This window comes from Calliphora vicina, chromosome 3 (assembly GCF_958450345.1).
Source record: "Calliphora vicina chromosome 3, idCalVici1.1, whole genome shotgun sequence".
Classification (NCBI taxonomy): Eukaryota; Metazoa; Arthropoda; class Insecta; order Diptera; family Calliphoridae; genus Calliphora; species Calliphora vicina.
Window position 1 is genome coordinate 7,648,398 of NC_088782.1, and position 19,884 is coordinate 7,668,281.

A 19,884-nucleotide genomic window follows, 5' to 3' on the forward strand; every position below is an offset into this window, starting at 1 on the left:
GTGCTTATTTATTGGTATTTTGGTAATCGTTACGGAATATTTTTACTAACAGGTAAAATAATACTTACAGTAATCAACTGTAAGTATTATTTTTTAAAATTGTTTCAAATAATTCGTTGGTGTGCCATCGCACTTTTCTGGATAGAATTGTATCAAAAAACAAATAAGAGTGCTATATTCGGCTGTGCCGAATCTTATATACCCTTCACCAAATTATACTTCAAAATTTTAAATATTTTTAGGTAAACAAAATTTAATTTTTTTTTGTAAAAATTTTTTTTTCGATTATTTTAAATTTTTAAATTTTTTTTTTTAAATTTAAAATTTTTTTTTTAAATTATCAAATTTTTTTTTTAAATTTTAAAATTTTTTGTTTTGTTTTTTCAATTTTTTTTCCGATTTTGACCCATTGTAGGTCCAACTTACTATGGTCCAACTTACTATGGTCGTTGCAAATGTCTTTGAAATATCTATCATTAGATATCCATATTGTCTATATTAATGTCTTAGTAATCCAGATATAGGTCAAAAATAGGTCTAAAATCGAGGTTGTCTTGGTTTTTTCCTCATATCTCAGCCATTAGTGGACCGATTTTGCTGATTTTATGTAGCAAAATTCTCGAAAGCATGTCTGACAGAATTATTGAAGATTTGGATCCCGAAGATATCTGGGGTCTTCAGAAAATTGATTTCAACAGACAGACGGACAGACAGACAGACGGACATGGCTTAATCGACTCCGCTATCTATAAGGATCCAGAATATATACTAATACATTATAGGGTTGGAAATGAAAAATGTAGAAATTACAAACGGAATGACAAACTTATACCCTTCTCACGAAGGTGAAGGGTATAAAAATAAAATTGTACCAACTTTGTTTGCCACCCCTGGGCAACACTGATACTTATCTACTTAGTAAATTTATAACGCTAAATATTCATATTAATGTAATTTTTTTAATAGAAATAGCTTTTACGGTTCGTGATTTCGATACCTGTTAGTTAGTAGTTGTCATTTCAAACGGCAGATGTCACCCTAAACACTTATTGCTGCACAAATTGTTGATATTGAAGACACAAACCATAAGCAATGCAAACATTACCATTCACAATAACACTTTAAAAATAAATCATACTGTGAATGAAATTGTGTTTTAAATTTGTAGTGACGTTGAATAGTAACGCTATTTTTTAAAGTTCATATTGGATTTTTTTGAAAAGTTTTAATTATTTTTTCACTTACTTTTTATCGGTGACCATTTTGACCATTTGAGTTGTAAATGAATTATTTCGAAAAGACCAAGGATAAGTTTGGAATAGAGTGTTTACGTTTTTTTTTACTTACTCTTTATTATTGTATGTATTAACAAAATTAAAATTGGGTTTCATTTTTACAAAAAATTTTTCCTTTTAGTGACTCAGTATTTAGTTTTTTATTACTGCTTCACAGCGCCGCACAGTGGTATAGAAAAAATAGACGTAAATGAATATGTAACTTCTATTCCGGTAAATTCTCTGCGAGTTGTTAAGTTTTTCCTAATTACTTTACACATAAAAAATATAAGGGAGACATATTATACATATGGGCTAATCCTGCGTGACGAACGTTTCATTCGTACACGTTTTCATATTTAAATATGAAAATTTTTTGGTTTTTCAAATAAGATACCTCCAACGTATGCTATAGTGAGATTTAAATGCAATTCCAAATGGCATAAGACATTTCCTTTTAATTGCCATTCCCTGCGGAATAATTGATCGCAAAATTTTGTGACTCACGTTACAAAAAGTGGAACTAACTTTAAAAGTTGAAGTGTTTATTCGTAATTTTAGCGAATTTGGCATAATAAAGCACACAAAATCTTCTTCCTAAAAGAAAGATGAATGAAAGAGAATTCTAATATAACTTATTTGCATGAACAATCATTTGCCGTTTTCATAAAAAGCCGAGAACATTTTGTTACGCACGTTACGTGACGCTCGTTACAAATTATCCAGATGCTAGAAAATTTATCTCCTTTTCCGTGAGAAGTTGCGAAAAATTCCATTCAAAGTGAAATTACTCAAAATTCATTTGTATTTAAATTGAATGGTCAAAAATATAGCTGTCAATCGAGCCATCTTGTTAACATTTCACTAATTATAAAAACACATTAAAAAATTAAATTTTTTTGTATAGAATTAAGATATCTGACCTAGTGTTGGATTTGATAATCATTTTTGTATGAATGACCATCAAAATACATTTTGTTTATATATAAAATATAATATACATATCAAGTCTAATACAGTAGTTTTGACTTACCTGCCTTTCACTTAAGAGAATTTTGCATATAAGTGCACAAAACTTGTGTTTTGTATATTTATTTACCAAACTCCATATAAATTCGTTAATTTAAGTGCATTGTTCATACCTGCACATTTAAGATAAGTGCATAATACTTTTGGAAGCTATAACTGGTTTTCATGAAAAAAATTTAGTTTAGCTGCCTAATACAAAATTAAATTAAAACAAATAAGAAAAATACGATTTTGAATGAAAAAATATGTTGTAAACTTCTTAATAATTTTAAAAGTAGCTAAAATATCAATTTGACTTTTTTTAGACGGAAAAATCACAAAGCTTCGTGTAAATTATTTGCCGTTAGCTGCTTTTTTGGGCAGTAAACTGTAAATGCACTTACCAGCATCAATGAGCAGGTAAGTGCATTGAGGTTAACTGCATTTTTAACTTACCTGCACAAAATATCGTGCAAAGTTGATTGTGCAGGTAAGTCAAAATTACTGTATTACAATTAAGAATTCCATGTTTGATTCATTTAAAATTTTTTTTGTTGGTAGACTGTTTCTGGGACTTGCCCATATATCAATGGATTTGTTTACATAAAAAATATACGTTTTTTTGAATGAACCTGGTCCCCTCGGTATCAACAATTTTCAATTTTTTTTTCATTTAAAATATTTGATGAAAGTACAAATCCCTTATACATCCTCATAGAAATTTTTGAGTTAACTTAAAAAGAAAAATCGATTTTTTTTAAATTCATATGCATTCGAATTTCGAACTTTGGACTTAGTCATTATATTTCAACAATTCTTTTTGAAATATTTTGCTTCCTTCGAGGTATAATTTGAGTCCGTATATTACGATCTAAAATTTCCCACTGGTTTTCTATGGGATTGAGATCTGGCGATGGGACAGACCAATTCAAAACAGGTACCTCATTGGATTGTAACCACTCGGTTACAACCCTAACGTTGTATTTGGATCAGATTAAGCTGTGATATATTCATATTAAATTCATGATTTTTGTGAAATATTCAACGTCTTCCGTTGAATATTTCCGTTAAATATATCAAAGCTGAAACGCTACTAATAAAATGTGAGTTTACTTTAAAATATTTTTAAGAGCATTTTTAACGCTAGTGCTGTGTATTTGGGTCAGATTTATGATTTGGGGTCATTGTCGTTCTTTTCGCAAATAGTATAAAAAACAGTACTGTTTTTTTTAGAAATAACAGATTTTTCGCGATAGAAACCAAGACCAGTTACAGTTTGAGAGGGAGTAATTTTTAAAAATTTCTTGCTATTAAATTATCTTGTGTTGGAGTAGTTTTTCGAGATCTATCTCCCAAATATTGAAATTTTGTTTCTTTTAATTTTCGAAACTTTTTATTAATTGAATATTTATCATTGATAGTTTTTTTTTTGCACAAAAATTGTTTATTATTTTGGTTTTTGAATTATTAAAACTTTTTGTGCGAAAAAATTACAAAATATTATAAATTCCATTTAAAAATTTTGCCATATTTAAAATTTAAATGATAGTCAAATGTAGTTAATTCGTACATATACTTTTTTGCTACATTAGCCAAAATAAAAATGGTCATCTAATATAATAGTTAGGGGAATTTGATGAATCATTCACTAAATTATCTGTGCTCATTAAACCTACTCAAAAAAATTATGTAAATATTTTGTATGGGGAATAAAAATTTATTTTTCCATACATTTTTTTATTTTAATAAACATTTCGTCATTTAATAGATGTTTTAAAATTATATTTTTACGTTTTTGCCTTTTAAAAACGTAGGTTTATTTACTTTAAAATAAACCGGATACTTTTTATTGCAAATAAAAGCAGTTTGGTAGTTTAAAATTGTAACAACTCATTATTTATTAAAATTTATACAACAACAGTTTAAATAGAAACGATAACCAGATATTGAGAAAATGGGGGTCAGTGTTTTTATACGCGTTTATAAATTCTTAGAAATACACACACTTAAATTTCACACTGGTAATGTACAAAAATACACTGGTAATACAGTTGATGTCTTTACATAACCATGCTTTAAATTAGACTGACTGTTTTGGTGTTCTCACGGCTCTATTTCTACATTGATCATAATGCTATGTTCACACTTGGGCTTTTAAACGCGTTTAAGCAAAATTTTGATTAAGTTAATCAAAGCCGTTCACATTACATTTGAGATGATTAAGTTGACACTAAAATGATTATGTTGACAAATAAGAAACAACAAAGCAAATTTATATTTCTTTAAGGCATTAAATATGGAAATAAAAACTTTATTAAAGATATCAGCAGATAATTTTAAACTTTTTAATTATGAAATTGTGAACATTGATGAATTATTTAAGGTTTTTTAAGGGAAAAAAAAACTTCTGTCAAAATTTATTTATCGGTAATACACTAAAAGGTGGCCGATGCTACATCATCATCAGTTTGGGGTATGTTCAGTCGATTCTACGCGATTAATGAAGTGATTAAGATTTAATCATGGCAATTTGAAGTGATTAACAAATCATTTAAATGTATGGATAATCATCTCGATTTTGAAGTGATTAGAGCTTAATCACGTTTGAGATGATTAACTCTGCAAATGTGAACATAGTATAAAACTAGTATATTCGAATTCAAGAGGTTTCGATGTGAATGTTAGCAGCTTAATTATTTAGTGTGGCCATACCTACAAACAATGCTCAACTCAAAGCTTTTATTCAATGTTGTATGTTCCACAGCTATGTCAACTGCTGTTAACATAAAATAGGAAGGTTGAGAACATTGTGCAACTTTAAACCAGCCGTTAAAACTGTCATATTTGAATTCAAGTAGAATTTCGTAACAATATATTATGCAAAAAATAGCCATGTTGTAAGTATTTTTCAGATAGGCAGTATTTGTGGACGTTTCCTATATTGAAAGTGACAGGAAAGACTTCAGCAGGAAGCTTATTCCACATACGGATGGACTGTATGGGTTTCGGTAACAAGTTACCTAGTTTTTGCAGTAAAACACAACCCACATTTCGACGATGTTCCAGTAAGTAAATAGAGCTGGATACCCTAGTGTTACAGTTAATCACCTTAGCCAAAATAGACTTCGAGGCACCGGAACATACATTAGAGTTTTATTCCATTTTAGGTTGGAGATAAGTAGTGTAAATAGTAAGGAGATTACATAGAGTGAAGTATTTCCTACAACGAGGTGTAGGAACGGTGCACCGCTTAAGAAAACTAAGGCATTTGAATGCTTCCTTCGACACTTGAAAAATGTGTTTAGTCCATCGGACATCGCACTGAATACTCATGCCTAGAACATCAAGAACTTCTGATTCTTTAGTATTTATGCCACCCATAAAAACAGATGAAGCAACTTTAGCTCCGAGGCGCTGCTAGTGTAGAGATTTTTCACGCCTCAGCACTTTACTGTTCCCCGTAAGCACGGACCACAATAAAGTTAGATATGATTTATAATTCTTTTAAAAAATTAAGTCAAGATTCTTTTTTAATTACACAATTTCAAGTTGAAATGAAGTAAATACAAATTAGAATTCAGAAAAGCAAACTAATATTAAAAAACTCAAACTGAAAAGTGGAAATCCAAATTAATATTGAGAAAATAGAAATTTTAATTCACAGATGCAAGTTAATATTGGGAAAAAAATAATTTAAATTAATATTAAGAGAACTATTTCAATTGGTTTTTTCTCATTATTTTAAATTTGATTTAATTCGATTTCTCAATTTCTATTAAGTTTTTCTCAATACATATTACTTTGGTATTCTGAATTTCAATTTGTAATTTCTCAATAATACTCGTAATTGGGAATTCTTAATTTTTATTTTCTCAACATTAAATTGAATTTCTCATCTTCAACTTGTATTTACCAATAAATTAATATTGGAATAATAGTTGAATAAAAGTTGAAGATGAGATATTCAATTTCAATATGGTTATATTCAATATATGTAAATTTGGATTTTCTCAATTTCAACATGAAATGGTGTAGTTTAAAAAAATCGGTTAGAAAGTTAAAGTAAAAATGAAAATCTAATATCATTTTCAGAGTCCATACATAATAGATTCTTTGTTCTGATTGATAAAAAGTTTGACATGTAATGTTTTCCTGAGTTCTTCGCGGTCCTCCATTTCAAACCCGTTGCTCTAATCAGTAAGTTTCAAATATAAGTAATTAGCTAAAACAACCTTTTATAATAGAGTTGAATATATTCAGAATTTGTGACATGCCGGAAGAAGTGGTCATAAATTTGCATTGTATTTGAGTAAATTTACGATTGTATGTTTGTATGGATGTGTGGCATCGTTTTTTTTTATCAGTGTAACTAAATTATGAAATTGTATTTTGATTGAAGTTATGAAAAGAATGTCCGACGAAATTTAAAACGTTAGTAAAAAGGTAGACAACATTAGAATAACTATAGATGTATAGTACTTTCCATAAAGAAAATTTAGCTAAATTTTTCTTGGAAAAATAAATTTCTATATGTAATGATTTTTATGTAATGTAAAAATTTCAGATTGAAATTTGAAACTATTAAACATAAAAACAGCTATCGTTTCTGGTAGTTCTTACGAACACTGATTTATAAAAGTACTATCATGATACTTTCTGTGCTTACAAGGCTTACTAACCTTTGAATAATAAGTAGTTACCTCGAATTACAAAATTCGGTTTCTCTATCTTCAAGTCTTTCTCAGTCTTCAGAAGGATTTCCATATAGAAGTATCGAGAGACTAACTTTCGATAACTTTATTGTTCGTTCATCAGAAAGTTTTCGATATAGAGGTAACCTATTGCAATTGACTTCGAGTGTCTACCTTTCGATCGCTTTATTTTTTGTTCGTTCGCGATCGAGGAAAAGGCCAAAATTTCAAAATTTCGGTTTCTCTATCTTTAACTCTTTCTCAGTCATCAGAAATTTTTCCATATCGAGCGATCAAATTTCAATCGGCTACTATGTTCGCTTTGTTTGTGCTGCATGATCGGTTTCCCTATCTTCAACTCTTTTTCTGTCATACGAAAGTTTCGATAATTTCAATCGGCTTGGAGTGACTAGCCATAGAGAATAGACATAGAGTGGAAACTCTCCTGTCAAAGAATTAACTCAGTTGTCAAAAACCTAAGTAATATATTAGTGATGTTAAACACACTGGTCGTCCAAAAACATCCCGTTCAAATGTCAATATAAATATAAATTCATAACATGTTTTGAGTGGATTTTGGCTGGAGGCATCATTGGACCACACTTTTTCGAAATTGTTTAAGCAGTGAATGTTACTGGTGCTCGATATCGCGACATGTTAACAGAGCTCTTTCCACCTAAATTGGATGATATTGATGTGGATGTCATATGGTTTCAGCAAAACGGTAAAACAATTTAATTACTTCTAGTGACATTCTCTCTCGTTTCCAGGATCAGAATTCAGCCCCTAGATCCTGTGATTTAATATCATTGGATTTGTTCTTAAACGCGGCACCAACGAAATTCAGCAACATTTATCCAAAATTTTCATGGAAATTTTCGATAAAATAGTGCGCATGTGACAATATATCCATGGAAGCCATTTGCTATGTGCTATTCCATACATAACCATATCTTGAGTACTTTATGATTCAATAATCTTGCTTAATTTTGGGATCCCCTTTATTATTAATTGAAACATTTGTACAATATAAATTTATTCAAAGTATTGGCCATTGTTAGCTATGAACTTTTCCCATCTTTCTGTCAACATATGGATTCCGAATCAAAAGAATTGCTCATCTTTTGAGGCCAATAATGAATGAAGCCAATATCGGATACTTTGACGGGGCATGGTCTGGACTATAAAAACTTTCCAACCACTTCAATCCAAATACTTTTTAACAGGTATTCCAATATGGTGGCGAGCATTGTCATGATGGAATATTACGGTTTCATGTATTACGGCATATTCTGTGCGTTTTTCGGCCAATATTCGCTTCAAACAAATCAGTTACATTCGGTAAAGTTTCCCTGTGATGGTTTGGTCAGATTTGCTCCCAACAAATACATAGAATTACCTTAGCGCAAAGGATATTTGGCTTTGGCATCGATTCGACTGGTTGGTTGTGCTTCATACACCATCTCTTACGCTTCAGGTTAACATAATGGATACAGTTTTCACCGCAAAAATGATTTTCTTTTATACCGTTGAAACAGCATTTCGGACATCAAACATCTCTCAACTTCAATTCGTATGGCACCCTGCTATTGTATGGAGCCTTCTGATCTCAAACGTTTTGAAATTAGCTACCAATGCTCCCAATGATTTTGCAAGCTCTTGTTGAATTTGACAACAATATTCATGGAGTAATTCCTCCAATTCTTGGTCTTCAAACTTTTTGAAGCCTGGGCGATCGTTGTTTTCCGTGTCAAAATCACCACTTCTGAACCGAACAAACCCTCTCTCGCACGTTGAAACCGATGGAACACATTCATCATAAGCTTTGGTGAACAATCGGTGCTTTGCTTGCACTTTTTTCAAATTAATAAAGAAGTAAAGTCAAACTTCCCGCACAAAATTCAAACATTTTAGACCAAATTTTAGCCAGAACATCATAGGGAACCTGTACCAAATGCAACTGATTCGCTTGAAGCGAGCATTGGCCGAAAAACGATCAGAAAATGCGGCCAGACATAAAATTAAATATTTCATCATGACAACACTCGGCCACATGTTGCAATACCTGTTAAAAACTATTTAGAAAGAAGTAATTGGGAAGTTTTACCTCAATCGCCTTATAGTCCAAACCTTGCCACATCCTTCTACTATTTGCTTCGATCGATGCAGAACGCTCTCTCTGGGAGATGCTTTACTTCAGAACAGAGTAATTGAATGTATTTATAATATATATGGAATGACCGATATGTATAACAACCGCTTTAGAATAAAGCAAATCAAATTGCAATGTAGGGTAGAAAAAAAGGAAGAAAAATTATATTTATATATGAGACGAAATGACTGTTATTCATCTAATGTAGAAGTTAAATGGTTTTTATTTATTGTTATTTTTTTCAATTTCAAATTTATGTTTATTACGAGTATTTGCCATATTAAAAAAACTAATGTTTTTTACAATAGAACAATACAACAAACATACATATTTAAAATCCTAAAAGACAAAGTATGTAACAAAAATACAGCAAAAAATAGAAGACATTAAAAGGATAAAGCAACAAATTTACAAGTACGAGTAACTAAAATTTAATTTATTCATATCGGCGAAAGGGTTTTGAGTTCAAATTTGATATCTAAACAATTTTCTTTTAAATATTAAAGTGATATTAAAGCTAATTTCAATAAAATATTAATTTATAAACTGATTGAAAATAGTTTTAAAATTCCATTTCCCTGCATAAGACAAATTTCTTTTAGTTTTTGGTTTTTTTGATTTTCAAATTGCAAAAACTCCTCCTCCTACAACATATTCTAAGAACTAATATTTATGTATTTGTATCTGTATCTGTGTGTGTCCATCAAACGTAACCTATACAAACACACGCATTTCCATACTTTTGTTACACAAACACTCAAATGCCTCTGAACTACAGAATAAGTGGGTGTGCGTATCGTTAAAGTGTCCTCGAAGAGAATATATTGCATTGGAGCAAAAAGGATCACATTAGAAGTTGAAATTTCAAAGAAGCAACAAAAAAATCTATGAATGTTTTTGTATGTATGCAATTTAATATCCTGCCAGCATTTGGCACAACGCAAATATAGACACACTGCACCAGCTCACTCCCAGCTCACAGATGCAAGAATTCAAGAAAATAAATACACAAACGCAGCAACAACATCGACAGCATACAAAAAAAAAAACAAAAACCAGCTGCTGGGCTCTCTAAAGTCGCTAAGGTACGAGGAGCACTTGGATGGTGGAAAGGAATATGCGTTGATTTTTAGCGCATAAAGACTAGTGCGAATTTTAGATGACTTTCTTTCTTTGGCTGTATATTGCCATTTAGAAAATGTATTGTATAATAAATATGAAGCAAAAGGAGTTGGGAGTAAAAGGAAACATGCATTTCGTTCGCAATTATAAATAAAATTTTTCAAGATTGGCTACCGTTAACGCTAACCTGCAGTTGCCTCTAAAATACCGTTATTACTTTTACATATAAAAGAATAACGTTACAGAGTGACTCATCATCGCACAGCCAAACTCCTGAAACTGGAGGCATGAAATAGTAGGTGCAACTCTTCCTATATATTTCCACTAAGTAGGGATTTTTTGAATTTTTAGGAGATAAAAAAGGGTAAATTAAGTCTTCTAAACGTTGAAAAGAAACCATTTAAAATGCTTCTTCTTCCATTTAAAAAAAAAGAGGAGACTGGTGTTTGGTATTTTTTTGAAATTGGAACCCTTTTGCGAATAAAAATTGTATTTATCTAAGGAACTTTTTTCATTTATATTATATTTTGTTATGAGCTCCCTCTACATTACTGAAATTTATTTCTATACTTTTTGTATCATCTGCATCGATCGGGCCGCGATCTAGACTTTAATGCGGTTGAGATAAAACTTCCCAACCACTTCTTAATAGGTATTGCAATATGTGGCCGAGCGTTGTCATGAGGGAATATTATGGTTTCATGTCTGGGCGTTTTTGGAACAATGCTCCCTTCAAACGAATATGTTGCGATCGGTACAGGATCCCTGAGATGGTCTGGTCAAATTTCAGGTCAAATTTAATTTGGTAAGCTCCCACCAAATGCAGATAATGACCTTAGCGCATTGGATATTAGGCTTTGGTGTCGTTTCTTCTGGTTGGTCGAGCATTACATACGATCTCTTAAGCTTCAGGTTATCGTAGTGGATCCATTTTTCATCTCAAGTAATATATTATATTGATTCCTATGGTTCCAAGGTGGAACAAAGGGCCACAACAAAGTTTTTCCATTGTGATCTGCTATTAGCTTCACTTCGGCCCAAGACTTTCCAGTTAAGTTTGCTTCAGTCTCTATTTGTCTCCTCCAGGTGTTAGCGGGTCTGCCTCTTCTTCTACTGCCCTGGGGATTCCAATCAATTGCCATCTTAGCTACGTTGTCGTTGGTGCGTCTGAGAACATGGCCAATCCAACTCCATTTATGAATGATTATCTGGTTACGTATTGGTGTTTCACCTGCTCTTTCCCACAGGTCTCTGTTTGAGATAACATTCGGCCAGAATATCTTGAGCAGTTTTCGTAACGAGCGATTAATGAATACCTGCAAGGATTGCAAGTCGCTAGCTGTGGTGTTCCAGGATTCACAGCCATACAACAGGACGGAGCGCACGTTAGATGAGAAGAGGTGGAGCTTGGTCTTCAGATGAATTTGGGGTGATTTCCATACTTTTTGCAGTGCCGCAAATGCTTGATTTGCCTTTTTGATGCGATTTGTAATATTTTCTCGCGAGCCAGCTGTTGCCGATATGACACTACTCAGATATATAAACGATTGGACATCTTCAAGATCTGCGTTGTCTATTTGAAACTTTTGGTAGTTGGTGGTATTTAAACGCATTACCTTGGTCTTTCCAATGTTAATATGCAAGCATGCATCACTTGCCGTGGTCTGTATTTCCCCTAGTTTGGCTGCCATATCGTTGAATGTGTGGGCTAGGAGACATATGTCGTCGGCATAATCTAGATCCTCGAGGTAATGATTTGGTGAAAAAATCATTTTCTTTTATAGCGTTCAAGCAGCATTTCAGACATACAATTTTTCAAGGTTTCTCGGCTTCATGGTACCCAATTTCCCTGCTTTTGAATGAATTCTGCTGCTCGTAAACGTTTTGAAATTAATGTTTGAGTAGCTCCCAATGATTTTACAAACTCTTGTTGAGTTTGACAACAATCTTCATGGAGTAACGCTTCCAATTCTTATTCTTCAAACTTATTTGGCTGGCCTGGGCGATCTTTGTCTTCGTGTCAAAATCACCACTTCTGAACCGCACAAACCATCACTCGCACATTGCAACCGATGAGACACATTCACCATAAGCTTCGGTGAGTAATTAAAGAAGTAAAGCAAAACGTCCCGCATATGACGCTTTGTTGATACAAAATTCAACAATTTCGAAGCAAAAAAAACTTGTTGTTTCCACTATAGTGGTATAGGCGGGTAATGTGGTATAGCTGCTTTTCTCTAAAACTAAGAGCATAGGAGTAGCGGTACCAAGCTAAAGAGTTTTATGATCTCAAAAAATTAATATTGGGTGAGTGTAGTTCATTTTTGCAGGTCATGGAAATAGTCAGTTGGAAAAAATCAGCATTATCTTATGGTAGATTTTTTTTGTGATCCGCTAAAAATTATTTTTTTTCTAAAATCACGTGTTTTAAACTTCATTAATTTAATTTTAAAGTCAAATAGGAATATTTTGCTATTGGAGAACATATGTATGTAACAATATAGCATATTTAGTGTATATGTTTAATTTTATAATAATATCATTAAACCACGTGGTCGGCTAATGTGGTATAGCTAAAGATTTTCAAGCTAATAATATGCCAATGAAATGTGAAGTATGAAAATGGGCAGCGGAAGATTTGAAGAATGCTATCTGAGCTATTAAAAACAACAAATTGAAATTTTTTTCGCATCAGTCATTCAATGTCTCCTACGAAGCGAAGAATGTATCGAGGAGCTTCCGGTAAGCTTGGTCAGCCGCCAACTTTAACCGAACCCATTGAAGATGATTTAAATAAAACGCAACTCATTTGGAAATTAAAATACTATACATCGGTTATGTGGTTTAGCATACAATATCAACAGAACATAGTATACCACATTACCCGCCAATTTTTTCAATGGCTTGTTTATGGGCTTTTTCTCTTTTTCCCAAATTTCTCTAAAACTTGAACCTAAAAGACTTTTTTACTTTCATGGATGTAAACCCAACACTTGTAGTAGAACACCAGCTGAGAACTGTTCCAATCGAATTAACATTTTAAAAATTATAGTCAAATAAAAAATAGGTATACCACATTACCCGAACTTACTCTAATGTTCAATAACTAAGTGAGAATAATGAGAGATATGTACCCTTCAAAATGACATATAGATATGTTATTAAAAACAAAAACTGTGAATGTATGAAATGAAAACCCTTTATGGATAAAATTTTTATTTTTTTTTGTACTTTTTTCTTTTTCACTTTATTTTGTTAATCAAAATTATTAAATAAATTTTAATTAAATTTCAAACATTGGTTCATGCTGTCAAAAACCAAATCTTAAATTATAGTGTGCTATTCGGAACTCGTATGAGAACTCGTTGGTTAGGTTTTTGACAACAGACTTGGGTTTTTGACAATTACGTCTCGTCTATATCGAGCCATAACTGCCAAAAAGACGTAAGCGCCATGATTATCAATTTTCGTTTTTCGATCATTCGCATCATCTCATAAAATACCATCGCTGTATAATGTACCGTTATGATTTTACAGCAAAAACAATTCAGACGTAAGTACAATTTATTGTTTTTTCTACATATTTTGTGAACAAGAAGTGGCGTTTACGTCTTTATTAGTTTTAAGAAATTAATTAATATTAGTCTTTTAAGGTTAAAAACGTTAATTTGAATTTGTGTAAATGAATATAATATGAACAATATAAAAAAATTTAAACATTAAGTTGTGTTTTTAATAAAATTGGAAGGGTGTATCTGCCAGCGAAAAAGACGTAAGCGACATAAATACCCGTTATCTTGGAAATATATGAAATAAAATAAATGCAATATATAGTTAAGAAGTAACTGTGCATACATACTCAATTTCACGGTAATACTTAGACTTCAACCAAGGATATTTAAAAAAAACCTTCCTCTGTAAAATTTGGTTTTTGGCGCTTATGTCTTTTTTGCTGTTATGACTCGATATGTTACCCTACGGTGTAAACAACAAAGATTGTTTTGCTTCGAAAATGTCGAATTTTTGTGCCAACAATGCCTCATATGCGGAAGTTTTGCTTTACTTCCTTTTTTTTGAAAAAATAAAGTTAATGGTGAATGTGTTCCATGGGTTTCAACAGATGAGAGATGGTTTTTGCGGTGCAAAAGTGGTGATTTTGACACGGAGGACAATGATCGTCCAAATCTGACCAAACCATTACAGGGAAACTGTTTCGAATGTAACTGATTCCTTTATAGAGAGCATTCGCCGAAAAAGGCCTAGAATATGCGGCCAGACATGTTACAATACCTGTTAAAAATATTTAGAAAGAGGAGGTTGGGAAGTTATGGTCCAAACCTTGTCCTGTTCGACTACTATTTGTTTCGATCGATGCAGAACGCTCTCTCTGGGATACGCTTCACTTTGGAACAGAGTATTCGATATTTGCTTGATTCATTCCTGTCTCAAAAGATGAGCAGTTCTTTTGGCGCGGAATCCATATGTTGGCAGAAAGATGGGAAAAGGTCATAGCTAACAATGTCCAAAAGCTAAAAATTTAAAAAATCCCCCACTTTTAAGTCATACTCCCAATATATAGAAAACTATCATTGAGCTAATCCTCTTTAAAAATTATTTTACAAAAATATTCTTGAGACTTATGTATTAGTAAGTAATTTAATGTTTGCCCTCAGTAAATGTTTCACGATTTTCTTTTAAACAGCCAACAAGTTGTTATTCGGAGTTCCTTTAAGGATTTTTTTTTTTTTGTTAATGAAATTATGTTTCCTTTAATTATATTTATTTGGCCACCTAAAACAATGAATCAATATTTTTCAACTCTTTGCTGTTCATTTTGGGCGCTGTTTCTTAGTTAGTGGCCGTCAGAGTTTCTAAAATCAATTTTGTATGAATTAATTCGCTTTTATCGTCTTGTTTTTCCTTTTAAACAATTTTTACATTGTTTTGTTTCAATTTAGATTCTTCGTGCTTTTCCATTTGCGAATACCAATAATTGTATTTTTCTTTTCTTTATGGGTTCTTTTTTTCAGATTTTTTTTTTTGGTTTTGGTTTCTTTATGAAATGTTCTTGTTTGAAATGGTTTTGCTTTATATTACATTTATGTGGAAGCGTTGTCCACTTCCTGTATATTTTTTCTATTTATTTTTGGTTTTCAACTCTTTCTTTTCTGACGCGGATGTCGTTATTTTCTGGTGCTTTTTTTTTCGCTTTCTCTCATGTCGCTTTAATTTTTTCTTGTCTTGTCTTGTGTACATTATGGTTTAGTTTATCTGGTCGAATTTCAATTTGTCGTTGTACTTTAAAGAATATTTCAATACATTAGCGATGCATTTTTCCTGCCATATTATATTGTTTCTTCGGAAGCCATTTTTTTTAGACGGAAACAGTTTTCATTTCCCATTGAGTGTAGACATATTAGAAAACCCGAACGTTGAACTGCTGCAGAAATACAAACAAACAAACATATTTAAATAAATCTTAAATGACCATTTCTCATTAAATGTAAATTGCTACACTTAAGAATACATAATAATAAAAGAAAAATGTACATATAATAAAATAAATCTATTGTTTTTAGAAATATCATGAAGTCAACCAAAAGCTTTTGTATATTTTTCGACAATATGTTTGACTTTTAAATTATTCGCTTAAATTTAGGCCATAGAGAATAGACATAGAACGGAAACTCTCCTCTCAATGACCTAACTCAGTTGTCAGAAACCTAAGTGGTGAGAATTAGTAGAAAAAACTATGTTATAAAAAAAAAAAACATGATTATTTTGAGTAATTTTTTTGTTCTCTAGTTTTCGCTCTATGTTTCTCTATGATTTAGGGCATAGAGAAACATAGAGCGGAAACTAGAAAAAAAACTCAAACCAAAAAATTACTCAAAATTATTACACATACGAGTGTTGTTTTTGTTTTCACACAGTTTTTTCTACTAATACATTCTCATCACTTAAGTTTCTGACAACTGAGTTAGGTCATTGACAGGAGAGTTTCCGCTCTATGTCTATTCTCTATGATTTAGGGTATCAAGAATTTCCATGATTGTTTTCTACATTATAAAATTTCTGTATCAAATAGCTTAGTCCTTATTCACTCATGTTTTGAAGTTTGGGAAACGAAAAATATACATTAATTCGAGTCTCTTATTTGAACCGAAAAAGTATTGTAATGATGAAGACCGATCCGGGTGTGGGGGATGATTTTCCTTAGATCATCAACAATACCTGGCAAACAAATGGAAATTAGCTGTTTCTTGGTCTTATTGATGTCAGGTGGTCGGTCTATATGTGAAGTAAAACCTTGGAAAAATTTGAAACAAAAATATTGGAAAGATCGGCTCATGTTTGGCTCTGTGTGAGAGTTCTTGCAAGGGGATTCGGTTAGTTTTGTAATTTTATAATGTATTTTTCACGGACATTCCTGAACTCATCCTTAACTAACGGTACGTGTAAGTCCCTATGGATTTTATCATTTCTTATGTACCATGGTCCTAAAAATTTTCGATTGGGACCTTTTTCGACAATATTGGAATAACTAATCGTTTCCCACAATTGGATAGAGAATGACTTTATAGTCAAGGATACATTTTGATTGGTCATTGATCAATCAGTGAAAGCTAGAGGCTCTTAACTTCATGTGAAGTCTCTTGGCTTCTATATGACGACGCGTCGCGACGCCAAGTAAAGCTGGAGGTCCACACTAAGCATCTTCGCGTCAAAGCATTGCGTGCTTTTCATACCTACTTCGCATTATACGCTTCAAGTTACATGCGATGCTTTTTAAGCGTCAATTTTTTGTTTTATTATTAAAAAAACGTCGCGTTTTCTGCAGCTTTTATTTATTTGTTCACCATTAAACTTGTTTTAATTTATTAAAATTGAAAAATACACATTAAAAAAAGAATATAAATTGTCAAAATCAGCTGACAGTAGAAAGTACACACATCCTCAAAAGTGAGTGAACACCAGTGAATTTTTTTAATTTTTTTTATGATCATGAAAATCATTATAGTCCGAGTTAAATCTTTATTTTTCAGTGCCGAATCTATTATTCAGTCCAATCTCCAACTAACCGAAACTTTTGAATTTCAATCGACGGATAAATTTTAGGATTTTCATTCACCCCTATCGCGAATCAATATTTCACATGAAATATTTTCCCTTTTCCTTTTTTCGTTCATCAACTTTGTTCACGTGAAAAAATCCTCTTCTTGTGAAATTTTTGGATGGAATTTTGTAAACAATAAACAGCTGTTACGAACAAAATCAACTATTGTGAATGTAAAGTTCATCGTGATATTGCCGATAGCAATTTTAACTTCGAGGGAAATGAATATTTCATGGGAACAAAATTTCACATGTTATTGCCGATAGGGGTGATTATCTTAAACAAAAAAATCAAATAATTTGTGGTGTTTACTCACTTTTGAGGCTCACTGTAGATCTACTTTAAGCATTCTACGCGTCAAGGCATTCTACGCTTTTGTACTTGTAACTTGCTGCGAAGAATGCGAGAAAGCATAAAACGCGTGGTGTGGACCTCCAGCTTAAGTCGTCTATCCAAGTGAATACCAAGGTATGTAACAGTATCTGTTTAACCATATCTCCACGAGTCTGAGATAATTGGCTAAATCCGTAGAAACTACCTGCATATCTGCACGGGAGCTAAGTATTGACGTATCATCAGCGAATGTCGATATGGTAAGTCTATCGCACACAGGCAAATCAGAAGTATAATAAAGTGTTGCTTCGTGAACACTTCCCTGTGGAACACCAGCATTAATTTCATAATTTCCTGTTACATAATCGCAATATTTCACTCTATAAACTCGGACTGATATGTATGACACCAGCAATCCATTTGTCATTGGAGGCAGTAGACATATAATTTGGTTTATTAACCCGTTATGCCAAACATTGTTCACTTACTATGATTTGATCATACGTTGTCTCATAAACAGGAGGATTTTTCATTACAATCTTATTGTTGCGTGGATTTGGCTTATTTTCAGTAAAACTTGTAACAACTTTATGTATTCTTCTTATTGCTGAAAACTCAGTATAAGACAAACATGGAATTTAGGTATCTAGAATCAAAATATTAATCATGCTGATATCGCAATTAGCATTTTACAATGCCATGACCGGACAAGCCGAATGGATCTTGAGATCCAGAAATTATGCAATGATTTGTAAACAAATGGGCTGCAAAAAGATTGAAAGACTTGAAATTACTGAATAACAAAGACTAATACCGTCTACACTACTTTGAAGTAATTTAATAATGAGTTATTTATTAACTGTTCTGTAAATAATTATTTTAATCATAATCACTGTACTGTGTTCATTACAGTGATTATGATTAAAATAACGTCTTAAAAATTACCAATATAATTCTCTTTTTAAAGATATCTTTCAAATCGTCTTTAACTTATCATTTCAGAAGTAAAAATCCAACCGCCACCTGATCCGTACCGTACCGTAGTATCTAACCTGATATCACATTTTTTTTTTACTGATAATGGTATCTATAAGTTCTGTAAGTCATATGGGACCAAGCATAAAGCATTTATCCGTTTCAGAACTTTTCAAGAATTTTGCCATTGATATGACCTTTAAAGCATATTTATGACAAACAAGGATGGGTCGAAAAGTCCATGGCTTTCTTAATGAAACACAGGTTTTTTGGATAAAAAATTATTTTATTTTTCTATGATCTGATCTGATCTATGCTCTTTGTTCAACGTTTCTCGAATTTTTTGTATTGCTTCCAAAAAATAAAATTTATCATTGGAGACATTTCTTCAGGTTTGGCAACAAGTAATAGTCACTCTAAATCCGGGGCTAAGTCCGGAGAATAGGACGGAAGAGGGAGCATTTCGTAGCCTAATTCATGGATTTTTTCATGGAAACTGCGCCATCTTGCTGAAAGCTTTCTCATACCACTGAGCCATGTGAGATGCCTATGGCTTCCACAATCGCTCGCACTTTCAATCTCCGATCGGCCAACACCATATCGTGTTATTTATCAATTGTTTCGGCTGTACTGGACGTCTAGAACGTTCGGCATCTTCTGTGCTTGTACGGCCACAATGAAATTCAATAAATCAATTTTTTACCACTGAAATTGATGGTGCAGAGTTCCCATAGTATTTACAAACTTAGCTTATTTATTGTTTTGAGTGATGTTTTTTTTCCGCAAAAAATAGTGGTTAAAGAGCAAATGAAATTCACTTTATTTCAAATTTCTTCTCAAGTCACGAGGTAATCTGCTTGAATGGCAAACTGTACATGGCAAGCCATACACTATTTCGATTTCGAAAAAGATGTCCCCGAAAAGATTTGTAAACTAATCAAGTCACAATACCTAAGATTTGAAGGTCACGTGAGGCATGACTTCCAAATCTCTTCCTCGATTTCTATAAATTTGGGCATAGGGCAAGGTTGCATGTTAACTCCTCTACTATTTCTCATTGTCATTGATGAAATACATATTGCTTTCTGTAATTGACAACGATCGATAGCGTGACATAATTTGGCACCAATTTCGAATGGAACATTTTAATGGCCTTGCGTATGCAGCCGATATTGTTCTCCTATCCAAATGATACAATGACATGCATAGCAT

General features: G+C 32.2%; 1 protein-coding gene across 1 annotated transcript; it reads right to left on the minus strand.

Moving 5' to 3' along the window:
- Positions 1–11,155: 11,155 nt before the first annotated feature.
- On the minus strand, positions 11,156–11,938 carry LOC135953967 (uncharacterized). The gene has a single exon (XM_065504010.1). The coding sequence runs from the start codon at positions 11,936–11,938 to the stop codon at positions 11,156–11,158; it is 783 nt and encodes a 260-aa protein (XP_065360082.1).
- Positions 11,939–19,884: the final 7,946 nt, after the last annotated feature.

Excerpts from the sequence above, each read along its gene's own strand:
- LOC135953967 (XM_065504010.1), bottom strand. The coding sequence starts at position 11,938 with ATGGCAGCCAAACTAGGGGAAATACAGACCACGGCAAGTGATGCATGC.